The following is an 11,981-nucleotide window of genomic DNA, read 5'->3' on the forward strand; positions in this document are numbered from 1 at the left end:
GGTGACTTCAGCACATGAATCACCAGACAAAACTGAAATTTAAGCTTATGGTGGGACAGGAAAATAGCACTATGGAAACTTTTAGGTCTAAATTTGTCAGGTCAAATCCTCTGTTACCACCACTGAGGATCTGACTGACCTACTTCGTGACACTGTATTGCACCCCATCTAGTTAATTTTGGTCTGACAATTGTAACCTGCAAAATTCTTTTTTTCATTTCATTTCAGCCATTCAGAATTTTCCCTGTGATTTCTGGAACAACAAGCCCTGAAGCTCATTATTAAACCTCTTGAGAACATCTGCTTTCCTCACATTTCAATTATGCAGATCTCAAATTTTATTGTATCGGCTTCCAAATCCAGATTATATACTTGCCAAAGTTTCACTCAAAATTTAGACTCGTCAAAATAAAAGTTATTTCCCAAACTATCAATGCAACCTCTACCACCTTCAGTTAGAGCAGCACCAGCCATCTTTGGTTTGTTGTAAATTAAGAGAGGAAAAGGACACGTTCCATCTGACTACTTCAGTGAGGCAATGCACACCGAAGTATTGTAAATATTGGCTATTGTTTTCACAGTGTAGAAACACAGATATAAAATCTAGTAAAGACGACAGCGAAATAATAACCTTACCACTCAGAACCAGAGGTGACATTTTAACTGAAAAAGATAATTTTAGGATTATATGGTTCAGCTGACCAGTTATTTACTGAGATAAAGTATTACCTAAGAACATCCTCTATATTAAGACATTAAATACCTGCAGGATTGAGTAGAAAGCAAAACCACTGCACATACAACAGTAGCATATTTCTCCCCCCAGCCTTACACTATAAACACAATAAAATCATTCATATTCACCACTGAGAGTAAAAGACTGTCATGTGCAAATATGTGCTTCAGTATGTGCATCAAGTGCATTTTTAGGATGGGAAAGGGACAAGGGGTAAGAGATCACAATGATGATGTGCACAATGCAGCTTCACAGGTGCAGCCGGCATGAGAAGTCACTCTTGTCTCGCATGTTGATAAATCACTTGAGTCAGCACCAAACAGTTCCTACCTGACAGGGAGCCGGGCTCTCTGAGTCAAGAGCAGCTCTGTGGGTTCAGTGAGGTTCATCTCCCCATCCTGAAAGGATACCTGGGATGCGCCCTGTTGAGAGATTTCAAAGCACATTTGAATCAATGCACATGTTATATATATAGATATATAGATATATATCACTCTGCCATCCTGAGCCATCTTCTTTCTCACAATGGATTCCACAGACCTTGGATAAAACCAATGGCTTTTCTTCTGCTCTTTCCATCCCTTAGTAGTGTTTATCTGGTGAAGATGCATTTTCACAGTAACTTCACACCAAAGAAAAAAATGTAACCATTTGGCCAGACACGAAAATACAGTGCACACAGGGACCTGACAGTAATGCTGAAGCTCTTGAAAACTATTATTCAACTTTCTTTGTGATCCTTAGACTCTTAAAGTTCACATTTCTTCCATGCTGGGAGAGGGAAAGAGGCACCAATGAGATAAGACCACTGTCAGCAGGTGAAATATTAGCTTTAGTGTACTGTACTTCATTGCGACCCTTATGGCAATAATGTAAACAGAGCAAAATCTGTAACAAAGACCTGCTTTGGAGAGGTCACTTCTGCCAACTCCGCAACAGGAATATAGCTGGAAGACATAAATCTTCAGCTGTCAACACACTAAAAGAATTCAATTCAGAGCTTGATCTTAACTAGATAAAGCCTAAAGTTAATCATTTTTTGTTGTTGTTGCAGTTGTACAGTTTTCCAGTGTTTATGCTTGCCATATCAAGTTGTTTCAAGGCAAAAGGTAGCAATGTTATAAAGCAGTCCCAAAGAACAAAGCCAACTAGATAGGTAATTTGATTTTCAATAAAAGCTCTACACTGTGTATTAAAACTTTCCATTTCTCTCAAAAAGTGGCTCTACTCAGAAAGATGGCTTTAAAGGTTTGGTGCTTTCAGCACCCCAAAGATTTGTAGAACTTATTTTCAGTTTGTAAGTATCAAGAAAATGGGTTGCTTTGCATTTTAAAAAAGAATCATGACCAGCCTTGCAAGCAAACCCTTGGAATATAAATCAAGCTAGATCTCCTTTTGGTTCAGACATGGCTTTTGAACCTATAATACTGGTAGTGATTCTCTTTGTGTGTTAATCAGAGCACAAGCCAAGAAACTTGGCTTCCACTGCAAGACCAATATAGCTCATGGAAAGAAAACTTCTGTCACTAATGGAAGAACTATTTTTAAAAATGTGTACTGAGTATGTGCCATCTCTTCCCGTCACTTTTCACAGTGGAACCACATGTCAAGGAGCAATTCTTGTTATCTGAAGCATATTCCATACTAACCTCATAAATCAAGAGCTCAACCTCAAGCAGTGCATTAGCAACAGAAATCTGACACACAGTCTTCATATGTTGACTTCATCTTGAAAAAAGACACCACCTTGGTAGCAAGAGATGTCAGAAGCAGGCAAAGCTCTTAACAAGAATGTGCCCAACAAAGCTGACCTCCTTTGGCTAACCCCTGAAAACACTAGTTCCCCATCTTGGAAGGTTGAAAATAGCCAAGCCAGGAACAGATTTTGGGTTGTGAATTAATGAGACTCCCTTTTCTTCCAGACACTGGCCGCAACACTCTGCTGTTCAGTGCACGACAGAGAACTTGCCACTCACAACTGCTTTGCTTTTTAAAGCCTGTCTTGCAGTCTACATAAGTGTGCATAAGCTACACTATTTCTCTATTTGTGTACTTTTGGTTACTGTTGTCTTGCTGTAAGTGAGGTTACATCCATACTTGTCCTTCACCTCCACTTCCTTGGGAAACAGATTTCACAGCAATGACAAATACCAGTGTTCAGAACACAATCTCATCTCATGTTTCTGTTGACCAGTTGATCACAGGTTTTAAGCCACCATTTTTTGATCAACAAGTCCAATCTCATACTAGGAATCAGATTTGTTCAGCGACACAGCACAACATAGGTAAGGGCACAGTTACACTCAAAGATAAGCAAGAGGTTTCAACAAAAAGATAGCAACGAACAGCTTTCTTTTCTGCTAAAGACCAGACCAGCACCAAGAGTCTTGAAGCTGGGTAACAGGGTCATTATAGATATCAGGGGTATCAGACCTTCAGTAAAAGTTTTCAAGAACAGATTTAAAAATACATCACAAGTGTTTCAAGGCACGTTTATTCATGTGCCAGAAAATAATGGTTCAGTCTTCTTGTGAGGTGCACAACAGTCCCACATTTTCACCATTTCACAAGACAAAACTTCAGTGAGGAATTAGAGGATGAAGTTTGGAGGCCATAACTGCAATTGCAGGGTTTTTTTTAAATTTATTTATTTTTTATTTTTATTTAAGGGTAAAAGCACCTAAAAAAAGTTACCCTCTCCTGAGCTGAACCAAAGTGTGCTGAGAGACTTCAGAAGAGCCACAGGCAGAAGTTCAGTGTCACCGGTCACAGTCCCCATCCTGCACATCACTGCCTGTTTCGATCTGAAGGCATACAGTACTCTCAGATATCACAGATTATCACATACTCAAGTCAGTAAACACAAAGCCAGATATATTTAAAGTCTTAACTGACCAAGGAAACATAAATCATAACACTAAAATTATAACTGAGCTCCCCAAGAATGACATTAGAGCTCCTGTCACATAACAATTGCTATGAATGGCCAAATTCCTTTCATATTTCAGTATTTCATTAGAAGCTCAGTAAATTTAAACAGATCACCTCCTGCCCAACCAGCAGAATGACAGCAAACCAACAATGCACAAGTAAAGACACTATTAGAAGACAATGATCCAATACACACAGAAAATCTCCATCTCTCACTCATATTTTAAAGACTGTCAGTTTTTCAGTACAAGCAGAATTAATGACGCTGACTCCCAAAACTTGACTTAAATTCAGCTGACAGTGTAATAGATTGCCAGTGTCAGAATTGCATTTTCACTTTGGAAATAGGAATAGAATGCAAAATGGTGCGGTAGAAACAAAAGCCAAGAAAGCATACGCATCTAAGAACACTGGACATTTTTAAATTTATTTACATAGGGATAATTTCAGTTAGGCAATATTTTCCTAGTGCTGCAAAAAAGCACGTTCTTCAAATTAGGACTGAAGCAGAAGAGAGAGATTTATTAAATAATAACCCTCTGCAAACAACTATAACTCCAATGGTTGAAAGAGTCTCATATTCACTATGTGACAGCTCTCAAATTAAGTAAACGTGTACATGTAACAGTAGAAAGAGTGACAGAGTACATACCAGTAGTATTTTCTACTCTGAAATATGCAGAGTCTTCTCAATTCAATAGTCAGTATATTATCCCTAACAACAGGAATATTCTGACAACAGTCAGTACTAATATACTAATTCTATACATATAATATACATATATATATATACATATAATATACAACAGTCAGTATATTAGCCCTAACAACAGCTGGAATCAGCCATGGGTCTTACTGAGGCAAGGGAGTACGAGAAATTCTCTAGTTTTACTTAAATTTTTGAAAATGCTCATTTAATAAAAAAAACACAAAAACACCTGGTGAAAAAACAGTAGCAGTGGCACTTTGGAGAGAGATGTGAAAGTACCAGTTTCTGGCTAGGGCTAGAAAAAGAGAGAGGGAGACAGAACTGACTGAAAACACTCAAAACAACTGGTTTTATTTCAAACCAAGTGTGCAGCCATGAGCAGCCAACACAGCACAAGACGGCACGGCACAGCACAGCTGACGGCTGCCCTGATTATCAGGTACAATCAGCCCCATTGCTCTGCTTTCTCACTGTCACTGCAACCCAGAAAACCTGGATGTTTATATCTTAACAAAACTGCACCAGATCTGTTTTGTACCTAAACTAGGTTATAGTGTAGTTCTGCACTGTATTTTAGCTAAAAATAAATCTTTTGTTGAGGTTCTTCTGCAGCAAAATTTTGCACATTCACCCAAAAGTGACCTATACCACCTCGCCCAATAAGACAGCTTTAGGTCGTTTATAGCCACCAGTGGCCGTAAAAGTGCCCTAAATCACCCCAATTCTCCCTGGTAGGATCAGAATTTCTTAAGAAGTTTGCAGGTAGTATGAAATTGCAAATATATCACTTTAAGAAAAGCTACGTAGCCAAATCATCCTTTTCTACCTGGAAAAAAAACATCCTATTAAATAACAATCAACAAGAGATGAATCTTAGAACTAGAGAAATTTAGAGAACAGGAAGTCTACATAAGCAACTAGAGAAAATCCTGAGTGCAGGGCATACCTGGAGTATAAGATGCTCATCAAACACCAAGAATAAACTTGAAGGAAATAAATAAGATCTATTTTTAGAAGAAAAACACATGGTATCTACTCAGATTAGGACTGCAGCAGTCTAGTATACCCAAGAGAAAGTATCTTTATCTGAAACTTTCTTTTAATGACAAAGTTAAAAGTGAAAATGTACGTCTGAAGTTCCAGTTTACAGTATTGTATTCCTTGAGGGCACCAGCTTTTTAAAACAAAGGCAAGGCATGGAGACCCTAAAGCAGAAGGTCAGGAGCAGGGTGGCAGGCTGCAGAGCTCCCTCTCCCTGCCTAGCCAACAGTAAACCTTTCTTCCAAGAAGGTTCAGGGGGAGTTCAGATCCTCCCAACACAACAAACAGTCAGATGCAAGGAAACCTGGAGGTGAAAGGGATGCTTGGCTTACAAATGCAGGAAATGTCTCATCTACTGCTCTCACAACAGACAATTTTAATTACCATATTTAAAAATTAAACATTTTTAGCAACACTTTCAGGATCACGTGAGCATTTCTGACAGCCAGAATGAGTTTTAAAAGCCATTACACTATTTTTAGCTTTAAAAATCAGCACTTCCATAAATATTCCCAAAGCAGTAAGTCCATGCTACAAAGTAAAGGTGTTTACCTTTAGTCACAGCAACAAATGCAACAGCTGACACTTCATACAGAAGACGATGCCCAAGACCATGTAGTTCAAGGAACACACATCAGTGTTCTTTTTTGTTCAGTAATACTATGATCAAGCACAGATGAAATATGATAACCCTATTTCAACCAAAGTTATATGCAAGCTGTCATACTTAAACAAGTATATTTTTAACCACAGCTAGTTTATCTCAATTACAAAATTCCCAACCATCTAACATCCCCACACTATAACACAGTATATCAAGGATGGAATCCAATGTAAAGGAACCTAATAAAACACTGCTAAACCGAAGAAAAAATTATTAGTGTTTGTTACTGCATATTTCTTTCTTCTGCAGTGGTCTGATTGTTTTAAATCACTCAGCCTCTGTAAGACGTGATAAGTATTCTTAAACTGCTCACAATAGTTCCATTTCAGCTACTGATTAAACTACATCATCCTCTAAACTAGTCAGAACGAAATTCATTTGAAATGGATAATTGATGCAATTGTGCAGTACCTACAGATGCAATTAATCACTTGCTAAAGATGACTTTTAAGCAGGCAACAAATACAAAAATAAGAATCATACAGCTTCTTTCAATGTTGCCAATTGAATCTATTCTACTGGACTGCTAAAAGATATTTTCAACATAAGAATAGCTGTACATCTTCAGATATTTTTAATAATATGCAAGTGGATTCATGTCAATTAGCGCAGCACAAAGAAAAGCCATAATACAGTATGGCTTTTAACAATTACATGAGAGTTACAGGAGCCACAACAACATTTTTCCCTCTCAATTACCAATGGATTTTTTTAATATCGTAGTGAGCTGTGGTCCCGGCACTTAAAAAGCTATTTAAACCACAGGCATAAATAGACATTCTCCTATCACTCTGGAGTAAGGAATTATTCTCCCAAATTATTTGCTAACAACTTTAAACCGAGGGTTATCACCACAGCTGAACCGTACTGGTGGTTTACGTACACTGTGTTGCTCAATACAAAAGTCACGCTGGCTGAAACTGCCTTCCTCGGCAGGTCCAAGTACTCCATGTAACAGATTGGGAGTAACTGCATCACATGTGCAGTTCGACTGAAGCACTTACTCAGTATCATCCTGAAAAGTGGGACAGGAACATCTTATGCACACACAGACATCCTCAAGATTACTGCCTTAGCTCAGTGGTCAACAACTTCTGTCAAAAGAATAGGAAGGCAAATTCTCAGTAGTAAACAGGGTGCTCTCACACCGAGAGGCCAGGAGGAAGAGTTCCTCACAGGGTTAAGCATGGGAGGCAATGTCTTTTAGCCTCCTAATTACCGCTGGTTCAAAGTCAGAAGATGCCTTGAAGCCCCTGCCTTCTCCAGGGGCAACACATCCTTAAGATCAATCACAGCTCCCAGGGAGCACAGGAGTCAGCAGGTACCAAAACCAGAGGAGCCTCAGTTCTTCAGGGACACAAGGTGCACCAGCCAGCTTCTCACCTTAACTCCCACTGAGATTTCCTGGAAATGTTCAACCTCTCTACATGTAAAACCCACCTTGCCAATACCACCCTTCAAAATGTTCTCCCTAACCCTTCCTGCTCTACCTACTCCCCATTTGTTTCCAGTCCTAACCATTCAAAAATGTAGTTGATGAGCATGGAAACAGCATTTTATGTTTCTTCAAGTCCTACACAAACAGTAGGTTCTGTTTTTAACGGTAGCAAGGATTTTTTTAGGCCTAGAGATGAAAACTGATATGTATCATTTTGATCATGAAATTTTCCAAGAGTCCTCAGATGAAAAACTTCTCTAACACTGAGCAAAAAAAGTTCCACTAGTTGTAACAGTGCTGGAGTTCACACCTTTTCTGGCAGTTCTTCTGCATGGGTGATGGGAAGGAAGAGGTGCAGCTTGAGTCCCTCAGTGCTTCCCTTAGTGAAGGGCTCAGAAGAAAAATGGAAAAATTGCTTCACAGTTAGGTCTCCAGAAGGGGTTTTCCTGTACAGAAAACTCTGGACTTAAGCCCAGTATTTTAAGTATTTCCAGAGTAAGGTGTGAACAATGTCTTTCCCAAAGCAGCAGAAAGCCTCTTTCAAAAGCATTGATAACATATTGATAAATATTTGGATTTAGCACCTCTACTGGCCAAGAACCAACTCTTAAGTAAAAGGAAATGTTTCAGAAGGGGAAAAAACCAAACAAACCACCCACACACCAACCAAAAAGCTACTAGAAACATAAGTAATAGGGTAAGTGTTCACAAGTTTTAGGAGCTGTCAATATCGGAAAAATTACTGAAAGGATGGAGTGACTGGCCAGCCATATGATCCCTGGCACCTTTGGAACAGATGACACATTTATTAGCCCTCCCCTCGATTTATCACGCTGCTTTTCCTTGCCTTCTCTTGATTAGGTAGACATTAAATCATACATATGCTACTAAATGCTTCTAGAGGGCTTGTAATGATGGAAAACACACTAGAATTCTATAGGGTATACAGAATTTTAGAGAATGAACCTCTATTTTCTACAGTTAAAAACCACCAGGTTTTTACCTGTTCAGTATCAGGTAAAAATTAATTTACCAACACCTGTAGAAATAGTTAAAATCAATGCATAGCTCTTTTCCTGACAAAAACTGGATCAACACGAGAAAGCAGAAGCAAAATTAGATAATGTTACTGACTTAAATAACCTGCTACTGTTTCTGAGTGTGTCTACAGGGTCTTTTGAAGACATACACAAGCTCTCTGCCTGCGCTGCAAGCCAACTAGACACTACAAAGCAGCATTAGGAGGCTGGTGTGCCTGAGCCAGTATTGTTCGCCTCTCAGCAAGGTTGTTAATTTCAGCTCATCCATGCTATGAATATTTTAAAAAGATTCTGGCTGACCTGAAGCACGGTGAATCTTGTGCCCAGGTACTGGAGGTCACAGATAAATCCTGAGATTCTGTTAGGGAACTAATATTAATATTTTATTTACCTTTTAGGTTTTTTTATTATAATTTAAGGACTGTTGCTAAATTTACTGTCCAGAAATCCATGGGTGGTCTTTTATCTACAGAGAACATTTACCAGTGCTATCAGCAATGCAAGGCAGTGAAGAAGCAGGTGTTTCGAAGCTAAAACTTGTGATTTCTTCTGTATCATCCATTTGGAGACAAAAACATCTGTGTTCAAAGAAAGCACTAAACCTTTGGACATTGGAGTTACCAGAAAAACTATTTGTAAGCATTCCCATGGCAACAAGCTTCATTTTAAAAGTGCACTATCATTAGCTCCACAAATGCACACTAATCCCTTCTCTTGGCTGGAAATTGCCATTGGGCAATTAACACTGCAAAAATAGGAAAGAAATACATATTTCTACAAGAAAATCCACCAAATTTTCTCAGAACAAGAGAACATCAGCATTATCTTCCCTAGCTTGACTCACTTTTTAAAACCTCCCAAGATCTTTAATTAACAGAACCTTTTACAAGAGATTTGCAAGCTACAAATCTCTATTTTGACTCCTTTCTTATTTGTACAAAGGGAACTGGCTGTATCCCTTTTTAAAATTAAAGGAAAAAAAATATATCTGAAACCATTATACGTTACATCAGGATAATCTGTTCCTGAAAGTATTACTTTGTGAACATCTAACTTTTATCTAGACGGTCTTATGTATGATGGCAGATCACCGTTTCCCCAAGAAACAGAATTCAGATTTTATTCTCACCATACGAAACTACTAATTCTGAACACTAAAAATACCAAACCCAAAGCAAAAAACCAACCCCACCGACCCACAACAAAGCACTAATGCACAACACTAAAGAAAAAAAAAGCATTACAAATGCAACAATGAAATTGCACTACCGAATCAAAACTTTCTGTATTGCTACACCAATATGCCCTCTATGTTATCTGAAAGGCTTCTAAAAATGTTTATTCTACGTTCTACAAGTTGAATGTACAAATGATACGTTAGCCTTGGATCATTATTTCTTGCAATAAATCCTTTACTGAATTTAGCTGTCTTTTTCATCCAACTGAAAACTGTGTAACTTCACCACTACCACCAAAGACAACGGGACTGACCAACAGTAGTTTCCAAAATTTAAAAACCACACCCATTTTCAAGGTTAAAAATGGGGCTTCCCTAATGATCATATTTAATACTTTGCTGCTAAATGTCTTTATGAATGGAGCATATGATATGATGCCTTAAACAAGCTCGGCCAACAGGAATCCCTAGTTCTGTTGATTCTGTAACTGTGGAAAATCAAATCATTTCCACCCATCAGTCTGCTAAGCACTGCCCACAGCCTGCGAGAGCCAATGCTAAGCTTTGACACAGATCAGAAATCTCAACTCACTACTTTGGAAATCAAGCAGTAACATCAGTAAGATGCTGTAACGGTATAAGAATGTTCTTTATCTCACTTCAGAAGTCAGTGTCATAGCCACGTTTAAGTCAAGACGACAGTCAGTTCAGTAACCAACACCAGCTGAAACTTCGCAAAAGAAATAGCTGATGATACTGTCCACATCTTCTCAGACATACCATTTTATAACACACCACTAAGCGGTGATAGCCCGAGATATTTCCTGTACCAGTAATCAGTGACTCTCACTCACTTCCAGAGACCACCTAGAATCGGCACTCCTGGCCCATCTCTCCTTCCAGCAGACAGAGCTGTGCCGGGGAACATGAGGCCTGGCCCAGGCACCTCTCCCTTCCTCCTGATCTGGCTTTGCCACTTACAGTGCATCACATTATGTTTTCCTCGGTGAACAACATACGTTAGTAATTGCTAGTTATGTTATTACTATTCCTCATGTGGGATTATCATAGTGAAGCAACAGCACTGATTAATCAATTAGCATGGATTCATTAGAGAAGGGACGAAAGATAGGGCAATGTAATTGTGTTTACTGAACAATGGATGACAGTGTGCTTAAAGCCCAAGATTTCTAATAATACACAGCCACCTAGCATGATATATACATAACATTATGAATATTTAGAACATTTCTCACTGCGGAACTGGAGAGACAACAATCAGAACGTGACTGTGTGCACGTAATGCTGGAGCCCGAGGAATGTGTAGAGGGGAGAAAGCACAAGACAGATGGTGCAGACAGATGAATGCTTTAGCTTTGACTACATCTTTGTAGAACAGCTACATTATTTCCTATAGTCCAGTATGCACAGGTGCGTCTGCACATTACAGCGGCCACCAGTATAAAGTCAAAAAAAGTGTCACAGAAACATTACTAACTAAGGCATGTTAAGCAGAACATTAAAAAACCAGCCTGCTTTTCTAATTAACACTGACAGAGCCCACTATCTAGGAAATAAACAGAAGCACGTAGAGTAACTTAGAAGCTTTTTCTCCAGATGTTCAAGGTGCACATCCTTCACTGCTTGCCCCTGTCAAAGGTTGAACACTGAAACGACATCAGCGATTAAAGAACAGGAATACCAAACTTCCAGACATGTCTCCTGTTTCCATATTTGGTCCCTTTTAGGCACTAACGCAATAGCTAAAGACTCCTTCTTCTGTCTAACACTGGTATACAGACTGGCCAGCAATGCATACGGATATCAAGAGGTGAGACAAGAATAATTTCTTGAAAATAGGGTGCAGTCAAAAGGCATTGAAATATAGCTTCTGCTGCACTCTGTTTAAAAGGATAAAGACAAAACAAGAATGTAAAAGGTTACAGAGAAAATACTTAGCTAAAAAGCCAAGGCAGAAAACATGCCCACCATACTCTATGAAATCAGAAATATTCACGTAAATCAAAGATCAGGGTCCCATGAGAGACCCAATCTATAGCACGACAAGGACTTGAATGCTCTCAGAGACCCACTCATCCAGTGTTTTCCCAAGACGCTCCCACAGCGTGCCAGAAAACCACAGCCTGTGATTAGTGCACAGCTTCCACAGCTTGGAATGCAGGCCTTGAACACAAGGTACTAAAAATCACATGGCCTGCTTAGATTAAAGGCACTTTCATTCCTG

General features: G+C 39.0%; 1 protein-coding gene across 1 annotated transcript in view; it reads right to left on the reverse strand.

Moving 5' to 3' along the window:
• Positions 1-11,981, reverse strand: part of PARD3B (par-3 family cell polarity regulator beta) — a gene marked incomplete at both ends in the record, with an annotated part of 124,803 nt that overhangs the window by 94,349 nt on the left and 18,473 nt on the right. The window contains one exon of the mRNA XM_010185683.1: positions 1,067-1,158. Coding sequence (XP_010183985.1) covers positions 1,067-1,158 — 92 coding nt within the window. The remainder of the gene's footprint in view (positions 1-1,066; positions 1,159-11,981) is intronic.

The sequence above is a fragment of the Mesitornis unicolor genome, unplaced genomic scaffold, assembly GCF_000695765.1.
Source record: "Mesitornis unicolor isolate BGI_N332 unplaced genomic scaffold, ASM69576v1 scaffold15860, whole genome shotgun sequence".
In the NCBI taxonomy this organism is placed as follows: Eukaryota; Metazoa; Chordata; class Aves; order Mesitornithiformes; family Mesitornithidae; genus Mesitornis; species Mesitornis unicolor.